General features: G+C 40.7%; 1 protein-coding gene across 1 annotated transcript in view; it reads right to left on the bottom strand.

The window, feature by feature from the left end:
- Window positions 1-10,020: 10,020 nt before the first annotated feature.
- The window catches only part of Tex15 (testis expressed 15, meiosis and synapsis associated), a 50,014-nt gene continuing 43,243 nt past the window's right edge, over window positions 10,021-16,791 (bottom strand). The window contains exons 8-10 of the mRNA XM_036166749.1: window positions 16,157-16,209; window positions 12,973-14,216; window positions 10,021-10,102 (exon numbers count right to left, since the gene is read on the bottom strand). Of these exons, the coding sequence (XP_036022642.1) occupies window positions 10,065-10,102; window positions 12,973-14,216; window positions 16,157-16,209 (1,335 nt within the window). The 3' untranslated portion in view covers window positions 10,021-10,064. The remainder of the gene's footprint in view (window positions 10,103-12,972; window positions 14,217-16,156; window positions 16,210-16,791) is intronic.

Raw genomic sequence — 16,791 nt, 5'->3', positions numbered from 1 at the left:
CTTTCTCTTCCCTCCCTCCGGGCTTCCGTCATCGCCCCGGCATTTCCGCCGGGGAAAAGGCGAGGGGGCGGCGCCGCCGGGCTCGGCGCACGAGGAGACGGGCAGCGCCCTCGCGCGGCTCGGCGGAGAAACGGTTCCGAGGGCCCCCTCCCTCCCTCCCTCGGGGGCGGGGGCAGCCAGCATCCTTCCCGCTCCGCCCTCTGGGAATCCGGTTCTCGCCTCCTTGGACCCCCTTCTCTGCACTTGGAATTGGGGCGCCTCTTGGGGTTTTTTTTCTCAACATTTCACAGTCCGGGAACAGGCGCTAGATAGTGATTGAGTTCATGTCCTACGCAATTAGCTGCGAGGCCCCCAAATCTCGGACCCTTTCTTGTCTGCATCAGAAAGATAAAATAATTGTTTAAAAAAGGACTTGTTTATATTTATGTCTCTGTCACCTGTGTGCAGGGGCCTAAGGGAGATCAGAAGAGGGTGTTGGATCTCCTGGAGCTGGAGTTGGGTGGTGTTGCCTAAAATGGGTGCTAACTCCGGGCATCTGCAAGATTAGAAAACCTTTTAACCTTTCTTTTTCTTTCTTTCTTTTCTTTTTTCTTTTTTCCTACATAAGAGTTTCTCTGTGGGTAGCTTTGGCTGTTCTGGAACTCGCTCTGTAGACCACCAGGCTTGGCGTTAGAGATCCTCCTGCCTCTGCTTCCGGAGTGCTGGGATTTAAAAGTGTATCCCGAGTGCTGGGATTAAAGGCATGCGCCACCACCGGCAAAGCCAGGCGGATCTCTGTGAGTTCGAGGCCAGCCTGGGCTACCAAGTGAGTTCCAGGAAAGGCGCAAAGCTACACAGAGAAACCCTGTCTTGAAAAACCAAAATAAAATAAAATAAAATAAAATAAAAAAATAAAAAATAAAAATAAAAGTGTATCCCACCGCCGCCGGGCTTTGCTTAACCCCTTAGCTAAATTCTCCAACCCATAAAATGATTTTTAAAAATTATCTGTGGCCATTCCAGCTTGACATTCTTTGCTGTAACTATGAGACTTGGGCTGTAATTAGTGATTTCTTTATGTAGCAGAGGCTAGCCACTGAGACCTTGTGAAGGTGTGCTAAATGACTGTGCATCCTCTGAACTGTGCTCAGCAGCTGCTGAACTCAAGTGGTAAACAGCATCCATTATGAAGAGGCAGGGGTTCCTGAGTTGGTTTTGCTAGTGTCTCAGCATGGGGCAAATCCCCAAACTGCCCCAAGCTGCAGATTTGTCATCCGTTGAAATGAATGAGCACAATCTTTGTCAGTTGTGGAGAGTAAATGAATGTTTATTTAATGTTGCGAGGGGGTGGCACACATTTGGAAGTCAGAGAACAACTTTATGGAGTGGGTTCTCTCCAGCTCCAGGTGGGGTCTGGGCATCATACTCAGGTTGCAAGGCTTGGAGGCAAGCACCTTTCCTCCCTGGACCATCTCTGCAGGCCTTGACTTTTTTTTTTTTTTTTTTTTTTAAAGACAAGTTTTCTTGTATTCCAGGCTAGCTACTTGCTCTGTAACTGAGGATGACTTTGAACTAATCCTCCTGTCTCCACCTCCCAGATTCTGGGATTATGCTACCACACCTGGCTCAAAGTTGAAATGTAAAACGTGTATGTTGAGTACTTCAGTAATGTATTATTTTCCTTGTTTCTTCTAGAGAGTGATTGCATCAAAAGGATATCATCTGAACTGAACCCTGAACTTTCTCCCCAGGCAAATCCCTTTGAAGTTGCCTGAAGAAGGGGAAAGACCTGATGTGTGTGTGTGTGTGTGTGTGTGTGTGTGTGTGTGTGTGTAAAACTAACAATGACTGTAGTCTCTGAGGTTAGACCACACAGGTTTATGGAATTCTTTTTTTTTTTTTTTTTAAGACTTACTTGTTTCTTTATTTTATGTATATAATACTCTGCCAGAGTGTATGCCAGCAGGCCAGAAGAGGGCACCAGATCTCATTATAGATGGTTGTGAGCCACCATGTGGTTGCTAGGAATTGAATTCATGACCTCTGGAAGAGCAGCCAATGCTCTTAACCTCTGAGCCATCCCTCCAGCCCTAGGCCACACAGGTTTAAAGAAGGATGGCTTTGCCTAATCCTGAAAAGCTCAGAGTGGAATGAGAATTATTTCCTGAACTCCTGGAGATCAAAGAATACGGCCTGAGGAGAAATGGGAACCCCATGGAGGTTAGGGAAGGAGGTCCTTGAAAACAAGTGTGTGATGTGAGTGGATGTTGGAGGTAGTAGGGAGCCTGTTAAAATATAACTTCTGAAAGGTTTTACTAAGTAGTGACCTAGGGAAGAGAGAAACGTTGTCGCCCCTCTTTTCAACCCCAGACAGTTCTCACCGTGTGCCACATGAAGGACCTTCCAGCTTCCTGCTGTTTTGTGTTTACAGTCATGCCACACCACACTGATGTCTTCCTTGTGAAGTGTGGGTATTATCAGGGAACTCAGGGTCCTTTTAAAGGGTTCTTTATTTAAAAAAAAAAATTGTTTTTTTTTTTTTTTTTTTTTTTTTTCGAGACAGGGTTTCTCCGTGTAGTTTTTGGTGCCTGTCCTGGAACTCACTCTGTAGACCAGGCTGGCCTCGAACTCACAGAGATCCTCCTGCCTCTGCCCACCGAGTGCTGGGATTAAAGGCATGCGCCGCCGCCGCCCGGCGGTTCTTTGTCTTATTAATAAAAGGATTTGAAAGCCGAGGGAAGCTCGGGAAGCTGTTCATCAGAATTTGAGAGAAAACAAGGGGGCAGGTGAGGCGCAGACCTTGGCACTTTTGAGCAGGAGGGAAATGGGGAAGAAGAGGTCCCGCCTCCTGAGGTAAGGCCTAAGAGAGCAGGCGGTTCCGCGAAGGAGCTGGCTGAAGGCAGTGAGGGTGGAGAAGGCTTCGCAGAAGAGAGAAAAAAGGACCCTCAGAAGAAGAAGTCTAACGTTAAGAAAGGGCAAGCATTCCCCAGTCGTGGGGAAAGCTCCCGAGGCGCTGGGCCGCGGGGTTCATGGCCCTTTACAAGCCATTAGCAGAGCGCCCTCTGCTCTCCCTTGGGAGACTGTGGCAGGCTTTTCCCACACTTGCCTGTAGGGAAGGCCTTCCCACCTCTCTGCCAACTGGCTTCCCGCACATGCTAAGTTCGATGCAGCTCTTTCAGTCTCTGCTCACTCAGATGCCTCGCACCCTGGAGCCCAAGTGCCCCTCTTGCCTCCTAGTGTTGGGACTGAGTTGCATGCCACTGCACCTAGGAAGTGAAGAGTGCTTTCAGAGCATGCTCTTACATACTACATGTTTTGCATGTTTCTACTCCATCCTTCAATAACCCCATGAAGGAAATATTACCCTCCATCTCATTGACAAGGGAAGATACACAAACAGGGATGACACACAAGCATGGGATGTGGTAAGGCGCTAGCCTAGCGGCAGGAGCTCTGTTTGGTCCCCTAAACCACACACAGCCCCACCCCCATTCATATATATGACAAGGGATTGATAATTAGAATAAATAATAAATAACTTAAAAATAAATATTTCCATTAAAAATGGGCAAATGATATGAATATGAATATGAATAAAATTAATGAATAGACATTAATCCAAATGAGTGTAAATGGCCAACAAATTATAAGAGTGTTTTTCACTTTCTTAGACTTATAAACTGCTTTGATATATGTTCCTAGTATTTCAGTTTTATTTTACCTTATTAATTAAAACTTTATTGTAAAGAACTTGCAAATTAAAAAAAAATTATGCTGTGAGAGTATCCAAACCTTCAGAAGTTTATACATCTCAAGGAACCTCTATACAGTGAAGCTGCAGAGCTTCGCATTAGATTCTATACTTCTACTATCAATTATATTTTTATGCATGTATCCACAAAAACCAAAGCAAAATGAAACTGAATAATCCATGGCAGAATTAAAACGAGAAAACATTAGCTTTATACTTGTAACTCCATGTCCTGTGCCTGCATTCAGCCCTTCCTCATGCTCTAACAGTTAGCTCTTTCTTGTTTTTCTCTACATCTTCTACTGTAGCCACATGTACATTTGTTTATGTATGTAGGTATATATATATAATAGGTTAGGAGCTGTATGAGTGAGACTATGCACTTTTGCTCTTTGAAGTTGTATGATCTCAATATTATACATTCTAACTCCATTTTCCTGCAGATTTTGTGATTTCATTTTTCTTTAGAGCTGAAAAGTATTCCATTTTATTTATGTAGCAGATTTTCATTATCCATCATCTGTTGATGGGTAATTAGGTTGGTTCCATTTCCTGTCTATAGTGAACAGAACAGCAATAAACATGTGGGTGTAAATATCTCTACTGAAGGGTATGGAGTTCTCCGTGTGCATGCCCAGGATTGGTTTAGATGAATCATGTGGTAGTTGTGTTTTATTTTTGAGGAACTTTCCAACAGGCTTCCATAAGGGCTGTATTAATTTGTGCCTCCCTCAGGCAGTGAACAGGGCTCTTTTTTACATCTCCTCCAACACTCATCAGATTTCATTTTCTTTTTTTCTTTTTCTGTTTTTAGTTTTTGAGACAGGGTTTCTCTTCTGTAGACGAACTGCTAACTGATCTTATTAAATAAAAAACACAGAGCCAGATTTAGGGGTGAAAACCTGAGAGATCAGGGAAATTGGAAAAGCCACAAGCTAACCTCACCTCACCAACTCCACAGCTTTCAAAGAGAGCTACTTCCTGTATACCCACACCTATGTGCCTTTCTGCTCTGTTCTCTCATTGGCTCTCTCAGCCCAGCTATATCATTTCCTCTTTCTGCTCAGCTCTGTCACTTCCTCTCTGTTCAGACCCCAGACCTCTATGGTTAGTGCTGGGATTAAAGGCATGTGTCACCATGCTTGGCTCTGTTCCCCAGTGTGGCCTTGAACTTAGAGAGATCCAGATAGATTCCCTGCTTCACAAGTGACAGAATTAAAGGTGTGTGCTACCATTGCCTGACTTCTATGTTTACTTAAGAGTGGTTGGCTTTTTCCTCTGATCCTCGGATAGGGACACAATACATCATCACACTCTTCAGTTGAGAAAATGCTGCCATCAGATCTACCTGTGGTGCATTTTCTTAATGGATGATTGATATAGGAGGGCCTAGCTCACTGTGGTATGGTGTGGTGGTGTGTGTGTTTGTGTGTCTTGGGAACCAAAAAAAAAAAAAAAACTAAGCAGAGAAAGTCATAGGGAGCAAGCCAGAAAGCAGCACTCCTCCACAGCCTCTGCATTAGTTCCTGCCCTCAGGTTCCTGTCCTGATTTCCCTAGATAAAACAGACTACAATTGGTAAATTCTAACAAGCCCTTTACTTCCCAAGTTGATTTTGGTCATTGTGCTTTATCATAGCAATAGAGACCCTAACTAACACAATCCTTTCATGATAAAAGATCTGGAGGAATTAGGAACAGCTAGACTATACCTCAGGATAATAAAAACCATATACAACAGACCTATGGCTAACATTATACTAAATGAAGGAAAAGGAGAGCATTTTCTCTAAAATCAGAACATGACAAGGGTAACTGTTCTCTCCACTCTTCTTTTAGATGTATTTATTAATTATGTATACAGTACTCTGTCTGCATGTGTCCCTGCAGGCCAGAAGAGGGCACCAGATCTCATCACAAGTGGTTGTGAGCCACCATGTGGTTGCTGGGAATTGAACTCAGGACCTCTGGAAGAGCAGCCAGTGCTCTTAACCACTGAGCCATCTCTCCAGCCCTGTTCTCTCCACTCTTATTCAATGTAATGCTAAAAGTCTTTGCCAGAACAGCAAGACAGGAAAAGACATAAAGGACATAAGCACAGGAAAGGAAGAAGTCCAATCATCTCCATTTGCAGATGGCATGATTTTACACTTAAAAGACTCTACAGACTTGATTAGAAAACTCTTCAGTCTAGTAAACATTTTCAGTTACAAAATCAACATACAAACCCTCCTCCCCAAAAAACAGTAGTTCTCCATATAGACCAATAACAAGTTTTTTTTTTTTTTTTGAGAAAAAAAAAATAGAAACAAAGTCCTATTCATAATAGCTTGAAAAAGAATAAAGGGAGAAACCTAAGTATGGAAGCGAAACCTCTCCAAATGCAAACTTCAACACACTGAACAAAGAAATTACAGAAGATATCAGAAAATGGAAAGACTTCCCATGCTCTTGTATTGACAGAATCCATATTGTCAAGCAGCTATCTTACCAACATAATCTACAGAGCCAATGTAATACCTATCAAAATTCTGAAATTATAGAACTAGAAAAAAAAATCCAGAAGCTCATATGGAAACACAAAAGACCACAGAAAGAACACTGCTGGAAATATCAGAGTACTTGACTTAAATTATATTACAGAGCTGTACAAAGAAAGACAGCATGGTACTGGCACAGAGACAGACATGTAGAACAGTGGAATAGAATAGGGAACACAAATAAACCCACCTAGGTATGGAGGATAGTCTTGATTATTAATTGATGTAGGAGGGCTCAGCCTACTGTTTACAGCAGGTGGTCATAAGAACGTTAGCAAAGCATGGGGTTGGGAATAAGTCAGCCAACAAACAACGTTACTTCATGGTGTTTGGGGCAAGTTCCTGCTTGAGTTCTTGCCCTGACTTCCTTCAATGATGTAACATGGAAGCATAAGCCAGATAAATCCTTTACTTTTGGTCAGAATGTTTTATCACTGCAACAGAATGAGACTACAACAGTTGTCCACCACAAGACTCAACTGGTGAAGATACCACTCGCTTTGGACACAGGACATAGAAAAACCAACTTCAACTGACCAGAAAACTCCCCTAGTTGGCTAGCTTCTGTAATGCTGAAAGGAACAGTATAAACTACGGGGGGTGGGGGAGGGGAGAAAAGATTATCAATGGTCTTGTCCACCACTGGACCCAAATTCTACAATACCAATCTTCTTGGCAAGGTGTGCCCAAGGAGGCAATAGTGGCACCAGGGTTAAAGAGGTAAACAACTCCTTTCTGATAGGATACTGGAAAAATGTCAAAAGCTAATGACTGGGGAGATCATATACCTTAGAAGGGAACCTACTATTTTGCTAAATGGTCACCTTATCAAACTGCCTTTTAAAGACTTAAGTTTATGTTGCTCATTTGTATTGCTGGTAACTTTAGTCAGAGAAGCGTCTTTTTGCAGTGGCTAGTAGTAATGCTGAGACTCATAACTCATCAAATTTCCAAGTATGAGTAACTGTGAGTGTTCAGTTGTAGAGAAATCTGTATCGGCCTCAACCCATCCAAGTCTCAGAGCACATCACAAGACAGGAAAGGATGTAAAAGCTGGCAGATTGGGAGAAGAGCTGTAATATGCTGACTTCTAGACATAACATGGCTGTCACACACATCAACTCTCAGCAGCTGTGGTTGCTTGTGGAAGACTTTGCCCAAGATCGAGCCAGTCTAAATTCCATATGGCTTGGGGTGGAGCCAGAGCCTTAGCAGAGGAGTTGTTAGCTACAGGAGAGTTACTCTTTTGGAAACACGGTTTATGGTAAGTGGTCCATAATTGGTAGATAGCCTCATACTGGGCATGTGGGTAGAACTAATGAAATTTGGAGTTGTTATTTATAAATGAGAGGGAAAAAAAGAAGACATGAAATTGGGAGCAATATGAGTCACGGGCAATAAGGGGAATTGGAAAGAGATAGTAGTGGGTAGAGATGGTTGAGCAGTTAAGAGGACTTGCTATTTTTGCAGAGGACATTGTTTGGTTACAAGAATCACATGGTAGTACATAACCATCTGTAATTCCAGTTCCAGGGAATCTGACACCCTCTTCTAGTCACCTCAGAACACCAGCCATGCATGTGGTGCATACATTCTTGCAGGCAAAAGACCCATACACAAAAAGTTAAAAAACAAAAACCAGTTAACCAAAAATAACAAAAAAATATAATCTAGGAAAAACCAAAAAGCACTGTCTGTGGACTGATAATCTGAAGAATCAAGGAAACATCCAGAGAAGGGAACAGAACCAACCATCACTGAGTGGCAGGGAAGGACCTTAACAGAGCCCAGACAAGAACCAACAAATCAGCCTTGTTAAGTTTCACGTCCCATGTCTCCAGCTAACTCTTACTTCCTCTCCACCCAGCTTTCACTTCCTGCTTATCCCATCATTGTCTACCGTGAGGTTATTTTGGCAGGCCAGCGTTGTTCTTACTCTACACTGTCCTCCTCCTTTTTCAAGATTTAGGAGTTAGACAGTTGTGAGCCGCCATGTGGGTGCTGGGAATTGAACCCCAGTCCTCTGGAAGAGCAGCCAGTGCTCTTAACCACTGAGCCACCCAGCTCTGGCTTTTTCTTCTTCTAAAGAAGATAATCTGTTCTGGTTTACAAACCAGATCTAAAAATGCAGTAGAATAAAGACTACCACACTACCCATAACTACAGAAAAGGACAAAGGAAATGAGAGTGGTAGGAGAGAAGAAGGTCCAGGAAAAGAAGTGTGAGGAAGGGGAAAACAACAGGGTATAAAAATCTGATGACAAGAGAAATACTTCAAGAACAAAAAATAAATAAAAGCAGATTTTAAAAACAATACTCAAAATTCGAGATGAAGGTGAATTCTATGGCCACTCTAAAGGCTTATTCTGGGGGAGTCTCAGAAGGTTTTTCTGAATTAAAAATTGAGGTGGTCTATATTAAACAAGACTGAAATATATGGTCTTTGGAGACTTGTGCAAGATACTGCAGAAACACTGGAACTATTATTTACATCACACAGAAAGTCTCTTGTACAGCAGGGCAAACTACAAGTTGAGAAAGGTTTTCTCAGTGTTGACCTGACTGAACCAACACAGAAATGGTTGCTAGCTTGAGTAAAGGTAATGTATGTGTAGACAATGCTCAAGATGGCTACATTCTATATCTTGTTTAGTAATAATGATTACTACCAAGAAAAACTTCACTTGTGCAGAATGTTGAAGGTGAAAATAACTACAACATTAAAACCATATTTCAGCAGAATTATTTGAACCATTTCAATATGGGTTAAATTAAGTGTAAACATGCAAAGTGTTAAAAAAATTAAAAGAACCATCCAAATATTCAAGAAATTGAGGAGAGGGCCTCTTGTGAAAAATGTCTCTCAATGTTAAACTCAACTTAAGAAAACAATGAAAAAATGAGCTATTTTTTTGTTTATAAACATTTTGAGCAAAAATAATATAGTAAACGAAATTAAAGGAGCTCACCATAAGACTATAAATTAAATGAATAAAGCATCAAGAATTATGAAATAATTGGTCTGATGACTGACTAATGAAAAAAAATTCCTTTTTTTTTTTCCAGAGCTGAGGATCGAACTCAGGGCCTTACTCTTGTTAGGCAAGTGCTCTATCACTGAGCTAAATCCCCAACCCCTAAAATTCCTCTTTTTAAGCCCAATAAAAATGGTAAAACAGGGGCAGTGATGGCGCACGCCTTTAATCCCAGCACTTCAGAGGCAGAGCCAGGCGGATCTCTGAGTTCTCAAAGCCTGGTCTACAGAGCAAGTTTCAGGACAGCCAAAGCTACACAGAGAAACCCTGTCTCAGACAAAAAAAAAAAAAAAAAAAAAAAAAAAAAGGTAAAACATCATAAACAATGTATTGAAAACAGAAGCAAACCCTGGTTTTAAAGATTTTTGCCATTGCTGCTTAAAGCTGATAATGTTGAATGTTGAAACAAGCCCCTTTATAACTGCACAGAAGTAATTTTGCTTAGTTCAGATATTAAAAATTAATTTCCTGGGGTTGGGGATTTAGCTCAGCGGTAGAGGGCTTGCCTAGCAAGCGCAAGACCCTGGATTCCATCCTCAGCTCCACATACAAAAACAAACTAACAAACAAACAAACAAACAAACAAAAATCCTAATTTCCCATTATCTTATGTGATACACTGTTATAATTACACATCCCACATTTATATACATTTAAAAGTACCATACACACTAAAGTAAGAAAATACGCAGGTGCAAAAAAATACAGAGGCAAAAATGCTTGGGAAAACAAACTGCTTTTATTTCAGTAAAGATTTATTCTTAATGCCTTGGCGGAAATGGGTTCTGTTGCCATGGAGCTGAAAGATAAAAAAAAACAACACAAATATGTGAGGTATATTAACGATATAGACTAATGCTAGGTAGTAGTATAGTAGAAAGAGTCTAAGATTAAGTTAAAGCCAAAAAGGTCAAGATCAAATTGTACACCTGCCAGTTATCAGTCATAGGATTTTGAAGAAGTTATCTAAAGTTCTGTGGGTGATAGTTTCCTCATCTTTATCCCAGGTATTCATGAGAATTAATATAATAAAGAACATAATTATGTTTGGCACACAGGTTTCAAGTGTTGTCCATTAGTTCCATTCTCTGGAATAATAAGCATCCAAAGCAGTTGAGGTGTGAAAAGGATTTTGGTATCTTTTAGGTATGCATGTACTGCAACAGGTTTCTTTTGTGGACTGCTTAGACTACTAAAAACTAGAAGACAAGCTTGCAATACTGCAATTTGTCTTCTGTTTTAAAGAGCAATTTCACAATATTTAGTATTTGTTTTTGTTTTCATTGGCTCAAGGAAGCAATAAGCTTTCTGAGTCACAGCTGGGCTTGATCCTGCAGTGACCCTTTCTTACTATCACAAATGGTTTAGCTATTAGTAACACAAGAATGCCCAAACCATGACTACCTTTGTGAAAATTACAATCAAGAATCTCCAATTCAGAAACTGAAGTGTCTAAACTCTGTGTAGCCCTGGCTGTCCTGAAACTCACTCTGAAGGCCAGGCTGGCTTTGAACTCAGAGATCTGCCTGCCTCTGCCTCCTGAGTGCTGGGATTAAACATGTGTGCCACCGTCAGCACTGGCTTGAAATGTCTAAATTACAAATCTACCGTATCTGTTTGGTGTTTACCTACCAGTGGCATCAACAAGAAAGAGAAGCACAGCTGCACTTTCTCCCTCTAGGCTTTCTCAGGCAAACCATTCCATCTTGTTTGAGCTCATGTGGCAGGGCAGGCAGGGAGGGAAGGACAAGGCCCCTAGGTTATTATTACCACCTCATATATGCCTTTTTACATTAGAGAAGAATGCAGAAATTATCTCTAATGTACCAGAGGGACCACCAAGCAGATAGCAACAGCTTCAGTGGGACCTGACTGTGGAGGCAGTAGTGGTGGGAACTGAGGCTGGGTATACAGGACTTGAACTCTGTACTCCAAGAAAGAACTGGAGTGATATTCTGAAGTAACTGAGGTAGTGCCTTCTTGTCTTCATCTTACTCTGACCTTTTGTCCACTCAAGTACTCTTTAATCTCTAACTCCTCCGAAGAGTTATGTCTGTCTGGGCAACCCATTTGGGACTTTCCATCATCCTGTACATGGCCAAGATTTGTAACAGAACAAGTGATGTGTTCTGTCAAAACAAATTCTAGAAGGGTCTCCTGACTTGCCCCTGATAATGATGCCATTGCTGTTTTTGTCTGTATGAATGCTGTATTCCTGAGTTTTTGGTGCTGGGAGGTCTTTGGGAAAGTCTGCTATTGGTTGCCAGCTATAAGGACTCTAATTTGGCCTTATATGTGTGGTGGTCTGTAATGTTCTCATCTGCGCTCTAACAATTTGATAGTTTATTAATGAATCAGCAATAACTCCAATGTAGCAGTGTTGATATGATCAGATTTCTTTCTTTTTTAGTATGTATGTACGTATGTATGTAAGGGTGTCTCATGGCCAAGACAGGATTCAACCTCACCATATAGCCAAGTTCAAACTGAAACTCCTGACTCCTCTGCTTCTACCTCCCAAGAGTTGGGACTACAGGCTTCAGATTTCTAAATTATATATAGAATTATATCAGGCTGCATGTCGCTCAGGGAAAGAGTACTTGCCAAGGATGTTTAAGGTCCTCATTTCCACATCAGTAGGGAAAAAAACGTAGACCTATTCAACATTATTTCCATTCCAATCGAGAGAGACAGTATCCCCAAATAAGCTTTTATACCTATTAATATTTAGGATTAGTAAGGGTTCTAAACATCATCTTAAAAGAAATTTGCTTGTGATTCTGTATATATTGGTTGCTTTTGTAAAACTAGCTTCAGCAAAATTAGTTTAAAAATTTGTTTTGATTCTGGTTGATCTGAAACATGTAACCAACACCTGCATTTTGGAGCACCAGCCCCAAAAACAGGGCGAGCAGTTCTCATGCTCTGCTGCCTTCCTTTCCTAATGGACTGAATTCTATGAACTGTGAGACAGACTGGCCTCTGCCTCCCAACTTGTGTTTAATGTGATATTTCACGAATAGGTGCTTCATAGAGAAGACAGTCTAAGTTCAAGAGGCAAATGACCAAGTTCTTTTTAAACTAATACCTTCCAATTAATGACTTAATTCACTTATATGAAGGTATTAGAAACTGAGAGAAGGAAAAGGTTGCTCTAAATAACTGATGTTTTCCCCTTTTCCATCTTGTTTTTTACTCTTTCCTTCCATTTATCAAAATAAAGCTTCACAATATGAAATCCAGATTATGCAGAAAGACTCTCCACCATAAACTACTACTGGGGAGTACATGATTCAAATGTTGGGAGTATTTCAGTATTACTGCTCATTAATTATTCACATATGTGAGGTTAGTTTTAAAAAACGATCATGTCATTAAAAACTTGTATAACTTTCTGTAATGGTTTCATCACTGTATGAATTAGACTGTAATTGATTTAGCTGTTCCCTAAGGATGGTTATGGAGGGATGTATTAGTGATATCACTAATTTTCTTTTCTGTTTTCTGACTAGAATTACAACTTACAACAAAATTCAACTCTGTTCAGTTTATGAACAATTTCACAAGTCTACAACGGAAACTGCCGTAAGGATCATCCCTTGTGACCACCTTTACATAAATGTTAAGCCAAAAGTAGAAATGAATCTTCCACTGAAACTTCCAACTCACCGTGAGTCCAGGGACCTTGTGGAAGCAGACCTGGGTTAGGAGGACAAGGATATGCAGCTTGTGGTAGCAGCTGCTGAGACGCAAACCGTGAGTAAACTGGTTGTTGATAATTGTAAGAAACAGGCATGGGAAATGGAGAATAGCCATTTCCTGGGGTAAAGGCATTTGCTTGCGGCTGCCTAGCAAAGGAACTAAAATGTTCAGAGTACGAATGATTAAAATGTGTGTTCTGGACAGAACTTGCAACTGCAGTCATCATGGGAGGAGGAGGAGGAGGTGTCTCGTGCGTTGTCATCCCTTGGTACGTGTGAGTAACAGCAGTGCCACTGCTGCTGCTGTACTGATAAAAACACCAAGCATAGTACGGATATGAAGTTCCAAATGAATGCTCAGAATTATATACTGCAGTACATGCGGGCTGTGGAGGTGCGTTCCAGGATGTACTAACTTTCTGAGTCAGGACTTTTGGATTCTCTCCATCCTGTTCAGAGAGAGTATGTTGTTCTGTTTGACTCACATCAAGGGCTGAGTTCCCATATGAACCAAACGGTGTGGTACTGGGATTCAGTGCATCTTTTACACACATTTCCGGTGACTCAGTTTTTACAAGCTGTGTTTTATCTACCTGCAGAACAGGAATTTTCTCCTGGATACACACAGGTTCTGGAGAGCTGGTACATATATAATCTTTGATAGACAAATCTAGTACTTCATTATCTTCATGTTTAAAGCCCGTGTCATTCATTTCAAGATTGCTATGGTTGGCCCTCACAGAATGGGAAGTCGGTGCTGATATATTAGGCACAAGAGAGTCATCATTTCCTGCTCTTTTGTTTGAAGGACAGATCTGTGTGTGATCTGTAGGGTTTTCATGCAACTTCTGTGCAGGAATATTGTCAGGTGAGCAAGAGGCATCTATATCCTTTTGGTCACAAGTTACTAAAGGACGGTCTTCCTTATCATCTGTTTCAGCAGCACTAAAATTCCTATTTCTTTTCTTTGTGACATTGAAGTTTCCCTGCTGTGCAGTGAGATACTCTGAACCATGACATGAGCTATCTGTTGGCTCCGTTTTGCTTCCTGACTTTTGTGTACAAGTGTCTTGTATGCTCTCAGAAGGTGACAGTGAGCCAGGTATTGAACTTTGTCTTTTGACCATTTCTGGAGATGCAGAGTCTCTTTTCAGACTGTCAAATGAATTTGTTCCTGTTTTGTCTTCCTCTTTGGGAGGAGATGCTGTAGTCCTATTAAGTAATAAACAAAAATTCAAGCAACTTTAAAGCTATAGTCGTAACATTCTAACAGATAAACATTTGAATTTTTATTGTATAAGAATTCACAGGATTGACATTTCTCATTTTACTGGGAGTATACAAGTAAAATACTTTCCAGTTTTACTATCTTGGTTTGAATTCAGATATGGTCCATGTTGGAAGATAATATACTCCACATTTCAAAACATTCCCAATATTGTGTTGGACAGCTGAGTGATTCGAAATTTTTTTTTTAACTTTTTTAAAAAAATTATATTTGTGTTTTAATTTTACACATCAGCCATGGGTTCCCCTGTCCTCCCCCCTCCTGCCCACGCCCCCACCTTCCTCTATCCCCTCCCCTCCGTTCCCATCTCCTCCAGGGCCAAGACTCCCCTGGGGATTCATTTAAACCTGGTGGATTCAGTACAGGCAGGTCCAGTCCCCTCCTTCCAGGCTGGGCAAAGTGTCCCTGTGTAAGCCTAAGGTTCCAAACAGCCAGCTCATGCACTAAGGACAGGTCTGGGTCCCACAGCCTGGATGGCCCCCAAACAGTTCAAGCTATTCAATTGTCTCACTTATCCAGAGGGCCTGATCCAGCTGGGGGCTCCACAGCTTTTAAAAGTAGGAAACTACCACTACTCAGTTGTTCAGTATAGTTTCTAGTTCATATATACTTCCAACCCACTGGCAAGCTCATTACTCACGAGTAGTTACCTCTTCTCTTTCCCCATCTTTGGATCTAACTACTGCCTTAGTTGGGGGTCCCTACCACACAATCAATCTCCTTTTTCTTATTAAAGCATTCTTTTTGTTTATCTATCTTCTGAGAATAAGAAAAGCAGATCTGCAGGATTCTTGCCAACTTAATATACATGACATTCTTACTAAGTTTAGCTTTTTTTTTTTTTTTTTTTTTTTTTTTTGAGACAGAGTATCTCTGTGTAGATTTGGAGCCTTTCTTGGAACTCACTATGTAGTCCGGAGATCTGCCTGGCTCTGCCTCCCAAGCATGCGCCACCACCACCTGGCTAAGTTTAGTCTTAATTAGGTAATTATGGCACTATGAAGAACCCAAGTATATAAAATAAACACCATTTTAATTAATGTCTCATTGATGTATGATGGCAATTTCTTTTTAATCAATTTTGTAATTTAGTCGGTATGTTAAATCCACAATAAAAATTAATCACTTGCCCTATTCTTTTATGCACTTTTAAGAAAGTTTAAGCAATTAAACAAAATGATTTCTTGATTTAAGAATTTCTAAGCTCCAGCTAACATTAATGATCTGTTTTCAGAATCTACTTATTTTTATTTTTTTTCTATTATCAGCTTGATACAGTATAAATTCTTTTTTTTTTTTTTTGGTTTTTCGAGACAGGGTTTTTCTGTGTAGCTTTGTGCCTTTCCTGGAACTTACTTGGTAGCCCAGGCTGGCCTCGAACTCACAGAGATCCACCTGGCTCTGCCTCCCGACTGCTGGGATTAAAGGCATGTGCCACCACTGTCCGGCTAATAAACTCTTATCATAATTGTGAAATGTTTCATTGAGGCTTGCCCAGTAATTGGGTAAAACCAAAACTTATTATAAGCCACAGTCATCCTAGGGTCCCCTTTGCTATATAGTCTTCCTGGTTCAGTGGGTTGCAGTTTGATTGTTCTTTGCTTTATATCTAGAATCCACTTATGAGTGAGTATATACCATGTTTGCTACTTATTCTTTATAGCACTGAAAACAGCCATTTTACATGGCATGTGCCTTCAATACTTACAGAGCTCAAACTCATTAGGCTTCACTTTATGTTTGTCACCTCTGTCCTCTAAGCTACATGTATGATTCAATAATTTATATATAACTACAAATTGTTATTTTTTATTATTTGCCCATGTTTCCTTAGTTTTTATGAAAAGGTTGACGCAACTCTTACCTTGGATTCTTGGATATTGTCTTTTGTCCGTTTCTTACTTCTTTCAGGGTAACCTAGTAAAAAAACAAAAATAAAATCCATGTTTTACATTAGTGACAACAAACTGCATTATAATGTAAATCTATTCACCCATTTAAAAACCAGTGCCTCCGCTAGACTTACAGTAGTTTGTTTACAGCAATTGCTTTCAAAAGACATTGACAAGATTCTTCTTGCCCACATCCTTTAAAATTTAAAACTAATCTTGTAGTCTATTCATGACTGTTCCTGCCATGTTTTTTGAGACAGGACTTTATTATGTACTTCGGGTTGGTCTTGTGATCCTTCTTCATCTACTTCCCCAGCGCTGTGATTGAAAAAGATGCATGTGCCACCAAGATGAATTTACTGTTCCCTTGTTAGTAAACAAGTCACTAAGACCCTCCCCCCTTTTTAGAAATAAATTACATTCCACTTTATTTGGTGTGCAGACACCTGTATGAGTGTATGTGTTTGTGGAGGTCAGAGGACTGCTTGCGGGGGGTTAGTTCTCTCATTTAGGATCCTGAGTGTAGAACACAGATTGCCAGATGCAAGGCAGGTACTTTTATTTGCTAAGCCAACTCCACAGCCCATACACAAATTCTTTTTTTTTT

The sequence above is a fragment of the Onychomys torridus genome, chromosome 17 (genome assembly GCF_903995425.1).
Source record: "Onychomys torridus chromosome 17, mOncTor1.1, whole genome shotgun sequence".
Classification (NCBI taxonomy): Eukaryota; Metazoa; Chordata; class Mammalia; order Rodentia; family Cricetidae; genus Onychomys; species Onychomys torridus.
The sequence above is the reverse complement of the archived record's forward strand: the minus strand, read 5'-3'. Positions and strand labels throughout refer to the sequence as shown.